Raw genomic sequence first — 16,604 nt, 5'->3', positions numbered from 1 at the left:
TTGGCAACGAATATGAAGCAAGGGCCAGGCAACGAGAGCATACAGGTCGCAGTGGTGGGTAGTATATGGGGCTTTGGTGACAAAACTGATGGCACTGTAATAGACTGCATCCAATTTGCTGAGTAGAGTGTTGGAGGCTATTTTGTAAATGACATCGCCAAAGTCAAGCATCGGTAGGATAGTCAATTTTACGAGGCTATGTTTGGCAGCATGAGTGAAGGATGCTTTGTTGCGAAATAGGAAGCCGATTGTAGATTTAATTTTGGATTGGACATGCTTAATGTGAGTCTGGAAGGAGAGTTTACAGTCTAACCAGACACCTAGGTATTTGTAATTGTCCACGTATTCTAAGTCAGAGCCGTCCAGAGTAGTGATACTGGACGGGCGAGCATGTGCGGGTAGCGATCGGTTGAAGAACATGCATTTAGTTTTACTTGCATCTAAGAGCAGTTGGAGGCCACGGAAGGAGAGTTGTATGGTATTGAAGCTCGTCTGGAGGTTAGTTAACACAGTGTCCAAATGTCACGTCCTGACCAGCAGAGGGTGTATTGTGTTAGTCTTGGTCAGGATGTGGCAGGTGGTTTGTGTTTGTTAAATGTTGTGTGGGTGATTGGGACTTCCAATTGAAGGCAGGTGTGTTGAGTTGCCTTTGATTGGAAGTCCTATATAGGTGTGTGTGTTTTTCTTTGGGGTTGTGGGTGGTTGTTTGTGTGCACTGTTGGTTTGAGCCTGCCACACTGTTACCATTGTAAGTACTGTTTATTGTTTTTTTGTTCAAGTGGATGCTTTACATGTTTCCTTGAATAAACATGAGTGTCCACAATCCCGCTGCACCTTGGTCCTCTTCTCTACATGACAACTTTTGTGACACCAAAGAAGGACCAGAAGTATACAGAATGGTGTCATCTGCGTAGAGGTGGATCAGAGAATCACCAGCAGCAAGAGCAACATCATTGATGTATACAGAGAAAAGAGTCGGCCCGAGAATTGAACCCTGTGGCACCCCCATAGAGACTGCCAGAGGTCCGGACAACAGGCCCTCCGATTTGACACACTGTACTCTGTCTGAGAAGTAATTGGTGAACCAGGCGAGGCAGTCATTTGCGAAACCAAGGCTGTTGAGTCTGCCGATAAGAATGTTGTAATTGACAGAGTCGAAAGCCTTGGCCAGGTCGATGAATACGGCTGGACAGTATTGTCTTTTATCGATGGCGGTTATGACATTTTAGGACCTTGAGCGGGGCTGAGGTGCATCTATGACCAGCTCGGAAACCAGATTCCATAGCGGAGAAGGTACAGTGGGATTCGAAATGGTCGGTGATCTGTTTGTTAACTAGGCTTTCGAAGACCTTAGAAAGGCAGGGTAGGATAGATATAGGTCTGTAACAGTTTGGGTCTAAATTGTCTCCCCCTTTGAAGAGGGCAGAACACGGCAGCTTCCAATCTTTGGGGATCTCAGACAATACGAAAGAGAGGTTGAACAGGCTAGTAATGGGGGTTGCAACAATTGCAATACATAACCCTCACCCTCAATTTAAACAGATTAACCTTTATCTATGTACATACTGATGGAATTACATAATGACGTTTCAGACTTGAATAATGTCATAATCAGTGGTGTAAAGTACCTATTTTACTTCACTAGATTCCTAAAGAAACATTTTTACTTTTTACTCCATAGATTTTCCCTGACAACCAAAAGTATTATTTACATTCTGAATGCATAGCAGAACAGGAAAATTGTGAAATTCACGCACTTATTGAAATAATGTGCACTGAGAGTCGGGAAGCAAGTTCAGGGAGTGAGTGTTTTAATAAATAAACACAACATAATACAAAATAAGAAACACAAACAACGCACAGACATGACACTGGAACAGAAACAATAACGCCTGGGGAAGGAACCAAAGGGAGTGACATATATAGGGAAGGTAATCCGGGAGGTGATGGAGTCCAGGTGAGTCTGATGACGCACAGGTGCACGTAACGATGGTGACAGGTGTGCGCCATAACGAGCAGCCTGGTGACCTAGAGGCCCGGAGAGGGAGCACACGTGACACTTATCAAGAGAACATCCCTACTGCCTCTGGTCTGGCGGACTCACTAAACACAGATGGATCTTTTGTAAATAATGTCTGAGTGTTGGAGTGTGCCCCTGCCTATCCATACATTTAAAAAACAAGAACATGGAGCCATCTGCTTTGCTTAATATAAGGAATTTGAAATTATTTATACTTTTACTTCTACTTTTGATACTTAGGTATATTTTAGCAATTACATTTACTTTTGATACGTAAGTATATTTAAAACCAAATACTTTTAGACTTTTACTCAAGTAGTATTTTACTGGGCGACTTTCACTTTTACTTGAGTAACTTTCTATTAAGTTATCTATACTTTTACTCAAGAATGACAATTGGGTACTTTTTCCACAACTGGTCATAATACAGTACAGTTAATGTGAGGTTCCATGTAAAATAAATAATCTAATGATTCATGTTTGCTTATTACCGTGACACTATGTGCAGCCTCCATTGTTGTAGTCTACATTTATGTCCTTTAAAGCAATTCTTATACACAACATTGCCAAAAGTAGGTGGCTACCTGCTCATTAAACATCTCATTCAAAAATCATGGCCATTAATATGGAGTTGGTCCCCCCTTTGCTCCATTCTTCTGGGAAGGCTTTCCACTAGACATTGGAACATTGCTGCATGGACTTGCTTCTATTCAGCCACAAGAGCATTCTTGTGGCTGATGTAGGGTGATTAAGCCTGGCTCGCATTCGGCGTTCCAATTAATCCCAATGGTGTTCGATGGGGTTGAGGTCAGGGCTCGATGGGGTGCAGGCCAGTCTAGTTCTTCCACACCAATCTTTGTGCACGGGGGCATTGTCAGACTGAAACAGGAAAGGGCCTTCCCCAAACTGTTGCCACAAAGTTGAAAGCACAGAATCATCTAGAATGTCATTGTAAGCTGTAGCATTAAGATTTCCTTTCACTGGAACTAAGAGGCCTAGTCCGAACCATGAAAAACAGCCCCAGACCATTATTGCTCCTCCACCAAACTTTACAGTTGGCAGTACGCATTCAGGCAGGTAGCATTCTCCTGGCATCCGCCAAACCCATATTTATTCGTCGGATTATCAGATGGTGAAGCCTGATTCATCACTCCAGAGAACGTGTTTCCACTGCTTCAATGGTAGCGAGCTTTACACCACTCCAGCCAATGCTTGGCATTACGCATGGTGATCTTAGGCTTGTGCGAAGATCCCGATGAACAGTTCTTGTGCTGACGTTGCTTCCAGAGGCAGATAGGAAATTGGTAGTGAGTGTTGCAACAGAAGACAGACGATTTCTACGTGCTACAGCACTCGGTGGTCCCATTCTGTGAGCTTGTGTGGCTTCCGCTTCGCTGCTGAGCCGTTGTTGCTCCTAGACCTTTCCACTTCACAATAACAGCACGTACAGTTGACCGGGGCAGCTTTAGCAGAGTATAAATTTGATGAACTGACTTGTTGGAAAGGTGCCATCCTATGACGGTGCCACGCTGAAAGTCACTGAGCTCGTCAGTACGGGCCATTCTACTGGCAATGTTTGTCTATGGAGATTGCATGGCTGTGTGATCGATTATATACACCTGTCAGCAACGGGTGTGTCTGAAATATCCGAATACACTAATTTGAAGGGGTGTCCATACCTTTGGCCATGTAGTGTATCTGTTCCACTAAGTGAAGGCCTACATTGCAACTCCATACTATGGCCTTTTCTCAATTGGATTGATGAACTCCTGCATCCTCTCTCCTACGTCCTTCCTCGCTTCCTTTTGAAAAAGGTCTCCTCAAACCACTCATCGGTTTCCAGGCCACGGAGCAGAGAAGACGGAGGAGAGAGGCTGGAGGATGGACTTTTGCCAAAATTAGAAAAGGCCTATGACACAGTGGATAGGCATGTTGACACAAAACATCCTCCTGAAATCAGACACAGATTAATGTCGATGGGGTGCTGGGCTGCTTGGGACAATATGCAATATCGAGTAGAACCCATACATCCATACACATACTGTACCTTTGTTTAGTGAACATTTTGATCTGATAAATGGATCTTTCTCACGTAATTTATCATGGTACACCACAAGCACATAGACATCAGACATCAGACATCATTGAATTAGTGAAACAAAAGCTTTTGTGGGAAAGCAACAATCTGTTGTGGGGAGTCTGAAAAGCCTCTAATGTATACTATGAGCGCTTAGATACAAACAACATCTGCATAGCGCAGTTGATCGCTGGTCAAGCATTTGCGACAAGTCGTGACAAGTGGTGCCTAGCATTTACGCTTTGGGCCGGCCTTTCAATAACCTTTCAACACCTCATACATACAGGTCTGTCTCTGTGGGTCCTAGAAAGAGTACTGTACATCAGTCATGGTCATACACATGTGAACATATAGCAAATAAATCACCAACATAACATGAAACGAAACTGAGCTGCACACTCGACATGACTTCCATTGGATCAGACATATCACAGTCAGGCTTACCATGGGATACACTGACAATAAGTATCAGACTGTATTATACCTGTATCAGCTTTCACTGTCCAACAAACCTCTTACTATAACAATATGTTGGGGAAGTTGTATCATTTCAAAAATAGGCACTAAGGGGTTATAATTAGGAATTAAACAAGACAGAATGGGGATGTCTTTAAAAAAAAATACTATAGTATACATTGGTATTAATACTTTAGTATTCACGTTGTGTTTTTGCTGACTTTACTGTAGTATTCACTGTAGCATACTGTATTATTTATAGTTAAGTATAGTATAAATACTGTAGTGAAAGAAAACTGTAGTACATACTATAGTAATTAATGTAGTGTTTTTGCATATTGTAGTACACCGTAGTATTTACTGTAGTGTTTTTGCAGACATTACTGTAGTATTTACTATGTTCTATTGTCTTTGACATAGAAGTGGAGGCTTTCTCCTTGAGGAAACCTACTGGAGAAATACTAAAAGAGTACATTTTCCATAACATGTAGATAGGTAGGACTAAACAGATAGTTCAGAGCTTCTATTATTTTCTATAACCTGTAGGGAACACAATAATATGGTCTATACTTGGCATGTAGGTTTCTCATTCATGGGTGGCACAAATTGCGATGTGGGGGAGGGGAATGGACAGAGTTTTTGCGGAAATAGTATTTACTACAGTGTTTTTTGCGGATAATAATGTAGTATTTACTATAGTATTCTACAGTTTTCTACCACATCTATAGTAAGCATTATACGACCAAATGATATTACAGTGTGTAATGTAGTATTCTACAGTATTCTACAAAATTCTACAGTAAGCACTACACAATCGATGGATACTACAGTGTGTAGCATAGTATTCTACAGTTTACTACATAATTCTATAGTAAGTACTGTAAACGGTAAACGGTAGTATTTTTCATGTGGGAACTTTCCCAGCTGCCGTCTGCAGATTCTGTGGACAGGATTTAGTAACAATTAATCTTTTTGTCACGTCCTGCCCAGTAAAAGGGGTAATTTGTCATTGTAGTATGGTCAGGGCGTGGCAGGAGGTGTTGATTTTGTGTGTTTTGGGGTTGGTTTGTTTCATGGGGATTTGTTCATGTTCATTTTCTATGTGTGGCCGAGTATGGTTTCCAAACAGAGGCAGTTGTCTTTCGTTGTCTCTGACTGGAAGCCATACTTAGGCAGCCTGTTTTTTCCTGTGGGGTGTGGGTGGTTGTTTTTCGTATAGTCTATGTTACCTTACGGAACTGTCGTGTGTCGTTTTGTTAATTTTTGTTTAAGTGTTCACGTTACTCTAATAAAAGAAGATGAGCACTCAACACGCTGCGCTTTGGTCTAATCCTTCCGACAGATGTGACACTTTTATAACAGTATGTTGTTGGATTTGAATGACTGAATTCAACACAGGTATCAGTAGCAGACTTAAGGATATTATGTGTACACAAAATCCATTTGGCTGTAGTCATGGATTTACTGGGAAATACTAGCCTCCAGAAAAGGAGTCAGAAATACTTTCAGTCCCCTGAAGTGCAGCAGTAAAGCCTTGTTATGCCACTTGTTATACTATACCAAGGAAGAAGAAACCTCTCTCAACCGACTCACCCCTAGAAAATAGTGCAAGGTGGGGTTAGCTGAAACCCCACCTGCAATTGAGTGACGATCCTCCACACACCAAAAGATACTCGAAAGATAATCATGTTAATAATGACAAAATATCATGTCTAATGTTTTACAGAAACATTTGGTTTCATTCTTAAAGATTCCATACTGTAAGTGTGATTTAAAAATCTGTTTGGGGAACTTAAAGAAATTCTCCCCCTACAAATTCCCTTATTCGCGAGAGGTGTACCTCAAGACTTAATTCTCACTCCATTCTTATTTTCCCACTTTCTTTTATCAGGGTCCTTGTGTTTCCTAGTGGTTTCTGTACAAACTCAAGGCCGTCTTTCACCTTCAGGATATATTGTGGTAACATAACATCTTGGCAAACTCCTGTGACAGGAAAGCAAATCTCTTTGATGCTCACTCCTCTAACAAAGGCCATGGGCGAGTTGGGATCGTAAAGATTTCACCAAATATATATGTCTAGTAACAGACAGATGTATTCACAAACATTTACTAGGCATTTACTTAACTAGCGTCTAACTGGATCTAACTTAGGACAGTCAACTAACTGGTCCATGGCTGTAATGCATCACTATCATATGGCTATTGGCTATTCTACACAATATAATATACTACAACTACTAATACACTACACAGTTGGTCAGAGTAGGTCATATGCTAAAGGTTTTGTAACCATTGTAATATTATTTCAAAACGTCCCCATCAGTTTGCTTGTCGATACATTATGTGCCAGATCAGTCTTGTAAAGTGCCTGTACGAACACCTTATCACCAAGCTGGTCAATATAAAAGTTCAACATATTTGAATGGTCAACATTTTCAAATTAGAAATGATACCTGTGTGCCTGATACACGTGTTTTATCCCTGCTCTCTCACAACTCCCATCAGTCTATTTCAGTCATCCTCTGCCTTTCCCTACCTCTGTCAGTACATGTAATCCCCCTCTTTCTCCATATTTCTCCTCCCCTCTGAGCCCCTCGCTCTCTTCTGCCTCTACACCTCATGCTCCTCGAACACTTTCCCTCTCTCCCCCTTTCTCACCGGGTGTAACTCTACTCTGGGAGTTATATTTAGCACCGGTGTGACCCAACGTTCACCACTACACACTTCTCCACACCTCTCACTCTCTCTATCTCTCGCCCTCCGGGTGTATCTCTCAATCTCTCACTATCTCTCTGCTTGTCCGTCCCGCTGACCCTCAAGGATTTCTGTAAGGGGAGGTACGTGTGAATGGACCACGACATTTGGGCATGTTCGTAAAGCGGAAAGCAAGCACGTTTATCATAAAGTATACAGAGAGACATCAATCACTCAGTGTGGATTTGATCAACACTGCAAAACAGATTTCATCTCAATGAACATCATAACGGCTATTTTTTGTAGTTTTCACAATGAAGCCACATACCTGGACACACCTGTGAGATAGTCAGGGTGGATTCAAATCAGAGAAAACAACATGAGAATAGATTATGACTCACGAGCTCTGCCTTATGACAGTTACGGATTCTATCCGTCCGTTTTTTTTTTTTTAGCAACAGCTTGACAATGTAATGTGAAGAATTACATGTATTACACTGTCAAGCTGTTACTGATAACTCGGATGGATAAAATACATAACGGTCATGTTATGAATGTCACGGATCCCTCCGGAACTTTCATCACGCACACCTGTCCCCTGTTCCCACTGATTAGTACATGTATAAGTGTGCCCTTTGGTTTCCGTTGGGCTGTCCATTAGTGTTCCAAAGTCCGTTGGTCGTGTGAGTACCTGTGCTGTGTGTTTTGGGCTTTCGTGCCCTTGTGGATTGTGCAGATGATTACGGGTCTCGTCCTGTGTGATAATCATTGTGCGCGTGTGTTCCTTATTCAAGGAACTCCTCGCTCTTTTGTTTGGGTCTCAACCCTGTGTGTTGTATACGTGTTTGTTTGGTCTTCGTCCCTGTGCCTTTACACGGCACGCTGTAATTTGGGTACAGTAAAAAAAACTATTATGCATTCCTGCGTCTGTCTCCCGATCCATTATACCAATGTGACAATGAATAATCACTGTTAGCGGTTGCAGGGCCTTCTCCTGCACGTCGGGCCTGACAACACCCTTAACTGTATTCACAATATAACATGTCCTCAAGTGGCAGCCTAATGGCACCAGCAGTGACACCAGAATATAAGAAGTCATTGTAGTAATAATAGTAGTAACAAATAGGAATCTAACTATCTACTATCTACTTTCTACTTTCTACTTTCTGCCTGCCTGCCTGCCTGCCTGCCTGCCTGCCTGTCTGTCTGTCTGTCTGTCTGCCTGGCTGTCTGTATGTTTGCAGGTCCATTCATCTGCTGGTCGGATCGACCTATAGACGCGTGACATCTGTAGCAATAGGCCACATGACGGGAATGTAAAGTCAAAGTCTTCCAGAGTATTAACCACATACATTCTCCGCATGTCTGTCAACAACTCTCCACATAACTCTCTATTGTGCCTGGCAATGGCATCTTGTTCAAATGAAATGGGAGGCCCCCAGGTGATCTCATTTCTTGATCCTCCCCAGCACAATGACAAGGAGAACAGAAACAAACTCCCGCTCCAAAAAAGTGACACTTCTCAATATAGCCCAGCTCCCCGGGTGACAGTGTAAACATACGGTTATCACAGTCCACATGGCCCCAACAAACACACACACATGTGCACACGCGTGCACACGCGTGCACACACACACACACACACACACACACACACACACACACACACACACACACACACACACACACACACACACACACACACACACACACACACACACACACACACACGACATATAGTACATGCACACACACACCCGCACGCAGATACACACGTGTAGACACACACACACACACCCATCACCATGTGGACACACAGACTAACAGCTTATGGCCTTAGCCAAAGGCCCACGGTATACTGTTTCCCTGTTAAATACAATACGCCACATCAATTTACATCCTGCGTGTTTTAAGAATCAAAAAAACATTCTGAACGTCCAATGGTTTAAGTCCCTCCAGATGTTTTGGAACAATCTGTTCCCCGGGGTCTTAGACTACGTGACGTGCGGAGATTACAAGCATATTCCACGTGCACAATTGGGTTTCCCCCTTCCCACATCACACCACACTGCTTTAAACCTAGATTTATCACCATGTAGGAAATCACACTTTCATGCAAACACATTTCTCGCAGGTCTATCTGAGAGCATGGAGAGGCACTTACCACCATACAATACCAAGGATGTAGTTGAACAAACAAACATCTATGTCCTCTTAAAAATGCATTATGTTTGTGGGTAAACAACGAAAGGACTGAAAGGTGGAGAGGCTAATGAACAGGTGGCCGAGAAAGGCAGAGAGAGAAAGAGCAAGACGGTGAGAGAGAGTTGAGACGGAGACTGAAGGTGTGTGGTCCTCAGACACACAAGACACCTGTTGCCATGAGCCTGTTGCCACAGTAACAGACCTGCTAAGAGGTCTCTGTGACCACCGTGACAATACTGTGTCCCTCCCCATGCTCCCTATGCAAGAGCAGGGACGACCCGATATGTCATGCAAGAGATTGCGCAAGATTCATTTCCGAGTTAGAGATGAAGTGGCAGAGATAGGTAGCGTTACACAGTGGTACACTGAGAGCGAATGGAATGAGATCAGAGGAGAAGTTACTGACAGAGGAGGGATAGGAAGTGAGAGGAGAGAGACAGAGAGAGAGGAAGAGAGCGTGGGAGAAAGAGAACTGACCAGGGTCTGTTGGTATCTCAGAGCCTTCCTTTCCGACGCATCTGCGGCCATTGACACACTGTCACTGACCCAAAAATAAACCAGCTGTCGGTCTCAGCATTTCCAGCTCTGCGTTCGCGCCGGAGAGTACGCGCAGACACCCACACGCACACTGGAGACACACACAGAGAGATAGATACTCTCCCACACACACATTCTGACACAGTGTAAACGAGCCCTTGCAGTAGACCCCCCCCCCCCCCCCCCCCTTCTTCCCTCCACCACTCGGATTGCCCACCCCTGTCCTGGTAAGCAGTGCGTGTGAACGAGCAGACGCCCCATGCCTCACTAACTCATCTCTCCCTCTATCGCTCCCTCTATCAGATAGGCAGCTCAGACTGTAGCAGTGGCTAATGGCGTACCCATCCTGTTGCCTGGGGCAACCCCCTAAGCCTTTGAGTACCTGTTAATTTGAATAGAGGTACAGCAGGGAAGGGGGGGAGAGAGAAAGAGAGAGAGAGAGAGAGAGAGAGAGAGAGATCATTGGGCATGGCCTGCTGTGAGGGATGTTCCTCGTTGGAGTTGGCACTGCACTATGATGAGGGTATGGCTATGGCACAGGCTGTTCTTTTGGCTTGTTGGGTTTGGAGCGTTTGGAGCGTTCAGGATATAGCAAGGTTCAGGGTCTAGCAACTGCCACTGTCTGATCCAGCAACTATGAGAGTTGAGAAAACAGATGTTGATATGCAATGCCCGTCAAAAAGAAAAACATTCGGAAGTCAGAAAAATATCGAAGGAGTTCAAGATACTACTGAACTTAATTAAAGATAAATTAATTAAAAGGCACAGAAAGGAGACAATTACATGATATGGTAGATGTACGGGAAGCATAGAGGTTTTAAGATTACAAGATGTTTTCAGAGCCCTTTAAAGCAGACTCTATAGCTCTGATGTTTTGGGTGTTTAAAGTAAGTGTTAACTGAAAATCTCAGGAGAATGAGCTCACCAATCAGTGGTCTACAGGAGGATGAGTTGGCCAATCAGTGGTCTACTTGCGTGAATATTTTTAACACCAATCTTACGCCCACACAATTCTGTTATTGGGGTACGCCCACACAATTCCAACACAGAAAAGCTGCTTTTTAACATTCTTAATAACCAGTTTTTGGAAGGAAAACTATTTCACTCATATTGTAAGTAATTATAAGACATATTTCGTAAAAATCTGGAAACACTGGACGGTTACTTTATCAGTGTCACGATCGTCGTAATGATTGGACCAAGGCGCAGCGTGAGTAGCGTTCAACATCTTTATTATAACAGGAAACTTCAGCAAAATACAAAAACAATAAATGATCAAACGAAACGTGAAGACAGTGAAGTGCAAATAGGCACCTACACAAAAACACAAAATAATATCCCACAAACACAGGTGGGAAAAACATCACCAACATAGAAATAATAACCTAGAACCCCACATAGAAATAATAAACTAGAATACCCCCCAGTCACGCCCTGACCTACTTCACCATAGAGAAACAATGGCTCTCTATGGTCAGGGCGTGACAAACAGTTAACAGATGGACAAAAAGAAGTTCCCATGAATGTTTGTCCGATGGTGTTGGAAAACTGCTGAGTGATTATAAAAAACCAAAGGAAACCCCAACATGACATTGCAAAGCCACACACCCTGTATACCCATGGAGGCTGCTGAGGGGAGGACGGCTCATAGTAACAGCTGGAATGGCGTCAATGGAATGGTAGCAACCACATGGAAACCATATTTGATACCATTCCATTGACTCCATTCCAGACATTACTATGAGCCGTCCTCTCTCAGCAGCCTCTACTGCTGTATACAGTACCAAACAACTGCAAGGCGGGGAATAATTCCATTGCCCCTCATTCATGAGCCACAGTGACAGTGCACCAAAAGACTGATACTACCTCAGTTACAGCACTTCCCCAATTCCCTCAGGGCCTGTGATTGTTGATAGGAGTGGAAAGACCAGTTTCACTTTGGGAAAAGTAATGGAGATGGGAGGTGTTGGCATTCAAGACTAGCCACGTTGAGGCAGTGTGAATCGACCACACCTTTGACCTTTGATGGAGACAGGTGATAAGGAGGAGACAAAAATAGTTTGAAATAGTTGTGAGGGCATCGCAAACCCACACGCTGTAGCACTTTACACACTAAGGGACACACTACAAGCCCAAAACAGAACTCACCCTGTGCAGGTGATAAGGGTGAGGAGGAAAAGGTGCAGGAGAGGGCAGGGCTAACCTGGGAGAGTTACAAAGCAGACACAAGGAAAGAGACGCAACAGAAGAGGGAGACTGACAGATAGAGAAGTTGGGAAAGTGGGAGATGCCAATTGTTACATGCTGGGGTTACAATACAATGGAGGGTGATAGACGATCGTTAATATCAAAAGTGTGATTCTACTAGTGCTTCTCGTGAGGAGGGGCACTACAGAAGCTTTGGATGCTGAGGACATAATACCATTACACCATCATTGAGACTCAGCCTTACACAGGGAGCATGCCACGTAAGTTGACACAATAAAATAAGTGAATAAATGTACAGTTTTGGTTCAAATAAAGGGTAGAATACATTGTTGGTTAAAATACAAGGTGAAATATCCTAAAAGTGCTATGTTTGGTATCATGTGCGGGGTGTTTATGTGTGTGTCGGGTTGTGTGTGAGAAATGCATGTCAAAGAGCAATGCAGCCAGACTGGTTGAGTGACACAAACATACTTGGAAAGAGGTGAGGGAGGGAAAACGCAGAAATGCTGTCAGAATGTGCTTCCAAACAACACTGAGTGGAGGAGTGTGCTCTGACCGTGACTCATTATTGTTACCTGAGAACAGTGACGGAAGTAGGTGACAAAACACACCCAAAGTTTCACGATCGAGTTTCACGATTGATTATGAAATAGGATACTGTGGATGAGAGGGGAACAGGTGACTTTCAAAGTGTTGAGTTTGATTGATCCTTTATTTAGACAGGTTGTGATTTATTTTGGTTGTGTTTATTTAGACATGCAGGTAGCCTAGCAGTTAAGAGCGTTGGGCCAGTAACTGAAAAGTTGCTGGTTTGAATACCTGAGCTGACTAGGTGAAAAACCTGCTGATGTGCCCTTGAGCAAGGCACTTAAACCTAATTGCTCCTGTAAGTCGCTCTGGATAAGAGCGTCTGCTAAATGACTTAAATGTATTAAAGTAAGGTAAGATGGACATAGCATGGGTGACAATCTGTTTCTAAGGATGTTATTATAGTATTAAAATCCTAAATATTAATATATAAACAACACAACCTGCGTAACTGAACTGGTTCTCAAGGTGACAGAGTATTTGATCCCTTTTGCCATTTTGAACATTTACCATGGCCCACTCTCTGTCCTCTCAAGTTGATTCAAATTGTAGTTCCATTTGAAAAACAAATGTCCAGAGACCTATGAATGGGTGTCCAATTGTTCCATACAACCAGTTGTTGTTTTATCTCTGTGGTGATCAAATGAAAACAGGGGCTGAGTCTGAAATGTCAGCCTGTCCACTATGTGGTGGGAACCATAGGGCCCTGGTCAAAAGTTGTCTACTACATAAGGAATAGGGTGCAATTTCAGACACAACACAAGTCTCTTCCTACTGTCTAGCCCCTAGTAATTACTTCTCACATTGACCTGCCCTGACCCTGCCAACTTCATTTCAATAATGATATCCTGTCCACTTTCACTGAATACTAGTCAGCCAGTAAGCCAGCCAGTCTGTCTTAGCATTTTTCAAACGTCATGCCCAAATCATATCAAAATAACTTCAAACAGCGGTGTCATCCGAGACAATAAAAGTCAGACTGTTTGATAATGAGGCCTATAAATTGTGAAGTTGAGTGTGACATATTGTACTGTGCCCAGACGGGCCAGGCCTATTGTGCAAACAATGCTGCGCTACCAACGCTCCGGCACGCCCAACCCATCCAGGGTTTTAACGTCTTTAGGACACACATCCCAAATACCAAGCGTGGGTTAACGCTCTAACCTTGCCAAGTTGGTGTCATACTGGACGCCCCTTGCTGAGCTATCAATATTGCCTTCTTATGCAGTCATTGTGTGTGTGAGTGTACTATAGTCATAGTCATGCGACTGCACCTTAAATTGCCTCACCATTCAGACACTATCAGATCTACCCAGATACCATAGTTACTTATCTAGGGTTCATCTCAGTTCTGCATTCAACAATTGAGATGATATGATGATACTAGCAGTCAAAAACATACGTACACAGCGTAACAAAACCATGTTAAAAATACTCACATTGTCATGTTATTAATTGTGGGGGGGGGGGGGGGGGGGGAGTGCAAGACATGCAACATGGAGTGAATACGGAAATTGATTGTAAAGTATACAAACTGTACAGTCTTTTTCCGTTCTCTGAAGCAGCCATTGATCAGCCTAGATGGAGCTAACGGACTCCAGACGTCCTTATATGTGTCTTGTGTGACAGCGGAAGGTGTTGGACACTCCATGCTGGGTCATCGCAGCCGAAAGGCTTTATGAGGCTGCTGACCGACGGTAATCTAATGATGATATATCCGTGTGTGTTCCTCCTCAGGATGTCATCCTACTCTGACGCCGATAACCAGTGTCAACCGGGGAACACCATCTGCGGTGAGCGCTCCTCTCCTCCTCGCTCCACTCCTCTCTTGTTTTTCTCCCGGGTCGCCTTGTCTTTCCACCTCCAACAACTTACTGCATGTGCACAAGCTGTTGGGACTCCGAGCCAAAGGCATTGATTGAAAACACTCCATACATTTGGACTCTTTAGATTCGATAGACAATATTATGGAAATGATAAGGAAGTGTTTAACCATGTGATAGTTAGCTGTCCATTGATAGATTTCTTGTGAGGTGAGTTTTTGCTATTATTCCCATCGGTGTAAAAAGTGCGACGTAACATTCTGCCACAAACTGGTTGTCCAATTACTGAGATTGTATTTGTGCTTACACATGATCATCATCACAGTAAATACATTTGATAAATATGGCTATCTCTCCGGGTGGAGACGGTTGTTCCCTTACCCAGCCTTCACCAAACAGAGCTGTAACAAAGGTGTTGCAACCAACACAATAAAGCCACTTCAAACAGCTAGAAAACACCTTGGATACATAGAATAGAAAGTAGCGGAACTGTGAAATAAATATAGATACATGTGAAATATAGTTAGGAGGGGCTGGTTTTAGTAGGCACCAAACGCAGGGGGAAAAAATACCTAGACTTTGTTTCCGCTGTGTGCCCTAATACAATACTATACAATACAATCTTTTCTGATCCATTATACAAAGATAAGAGAAATGTGTTGTGTTTGCTGTCACAGTACTCAGATCCACCATGCACATAAGACAGGCTGGGAGCAGCACAGGGTCAGCCACATTGTCAGCTTCATTGTCAGGAGCATTGTCAGGAGCAATGTCAGCCGCAGAGCAGCGCAGGCTAGGAAAAAGAGAGTTCAGACTCCCAGAAGCTTCTAAGGAACAAGAACAGCTGATTGATGATGCATCATGGATCACCTGAAAATGAATCAAAACCAGATTGTTAAATTCTTATCAATTGGCTTTAAACATTCTAGTGACGTTGTATGGCACAGAGTAGCTTGACTTAGCCAAACAATCAAGGTGTGGTGCAAACATACTGCACCACCACCCACACCTTTTTCAGTATGCTATTTAAGGAGCACTTAAAGGCCCAGTGCAGTCATGTGATTTTCCTGTGTTTTGAATATATTTGAATATATTTCCACACTATGAGGTTGTAATAAAATGATGATAATACCCTTTTAGTGTAAGAGCTGTTTGAAAAGATCGCCTGAAATTTCTGCCAGTTTTTTGGGGATGGTATTTTGGCCTGCCTGGTGACATCACCATGCGGTAAATTAGTTAATAAACCAATAAGAAAGAGAGTTGCACATTTCTCTGCCAACAATTGCTAGTTTTCAATGTTTTCCCTCCACACTCAGACCACTCCCAGGCAGTCCTAGCAAAATTCTTGCTTGAGAAATGTCTCTTTGCTAAGAAGCTTATATTTTTTTTAAACATTTTAATTGACAACAATCACAGTATGGTACTTAATTGTTACCCAGAAATGATTTGAAATTGAGATAAAAATGGCTGCATTGGACCTTTAAATGAAAGGAGTGTAAATAAGTAACTTATGAAATATGATAGGAATGACGAGCACTAAATCATCCCTGACAAACAGTCTGAAATACATTCCTATTGGCATGTACTGTTCTTGCTACTTCATGTTTATCCTACTTCCTACTCAAAACAAATCCTAGACCACACCTGTTTTCTTTTAAGTGTCATGTACCACACTGAGTGCACAAAACATTAGGAACACCTTCCTAATATTGAGTTACACTACCTTTTGCCCTCAGAACAGCCGGGGAATGGACTCCACAAAGTGTCGAAAGTGTTCCACAGGGATGCTGGCCCCAATGCTTCCCACAGTTGGGTGGTGAACCATTCTTGATACACATGGGAAACTGTTGATCATGAAAAACCCAGCAGCGTTGCAGTTCTTGACACACTCAAAATGGTGCGCCTGGCACTTACTACCATACCCCGTTCAAAGGCACTTTGTCTTGCCTATTTACCCTCTGAATGGTATACATACACAATCCATGTCTCAATTGTC

The 16,604-nt window shown here is 43.0% G+C and overlaps 2 protein-coding genes and 1 non-coding gene across 4 annotated transcripts in view; 1 reads left to right on the top strand and 2 right to left on the bottom strand.

Annotated features, from left to right (window-relative positions):
- LOC106569994 (chloride channel protein 1) overlaps positions 1-10,051 on the bottom strand; it is a 35,827-nt gene extending 25,776 nt beyond the window's left edge. Inside the window, exon 1 of the mRNA XM_014141823.3 lies at positions 9,930-10,051. Within this exon, the coding sequence (XP_013997298.1) occupies positions 9,930-9,980 (51 nt within the window). The 5' untranslated portion in view covers positions 9,981-10,051. The remainder of the gene's footprint in view (positions 1-9,929) is intronic.
- Positions 4,978-5,030, bottom strand: LOC123726926 (U7 small nuclear RNA). Its single transcript, XR_006759036.1, has one exon. It is a non-coding gene; the product is annotated as a U7 small nuclear RNA (small nuclear RNA).
- A 1,828-nt stretch (positions 10,052-11,879) lies between the features above and the next one.
- Positions 11,880-16,604, top strand: part of LOC106569995 (tyrosine-protein kinase STYK1) — a 17,544-nt gene continuing 12,819 nt past the window's right edge. The window contains exons 1-2 of one of the 2 annotated variants that reach the window (XM_014141825.3): positions 11,886-12,457; positions 14,523-14,578. In XM_014141825.3, the coding sequence (XP_013997300.1) occupies positions 14,524-14,578 (55 nt within the window). In that variant the 5' untranslated portion in view covers positions 11,886-12,457; position 14,523. Of the gene's footprint in view, positions 12,458-14,522; positions 14,579-16,604 lie in introns of both variants that reach the window. The other variant, XM_082961131.1, reaches the window with a different exon arrangement.

Source organism: Salmo salar, chromosome 14 (assembly GCF_965601325.2).
Source record: "Salmo salar chromosome 14, fSalSal1, whole genome shotgun sequence".
In the NCBI taxonomy this organism is placed as follows: Eukaryota; Metazoa; Chordata; class Actinopteri; order Salmoniformes; family Salmonidae; genus Salmo; species Salmo salar.
The sequence above is the reverse complement of the archived record's forward strand: the minus strand, read 5'-3'. Positions and strand labels throughout refer to the sequence as shown.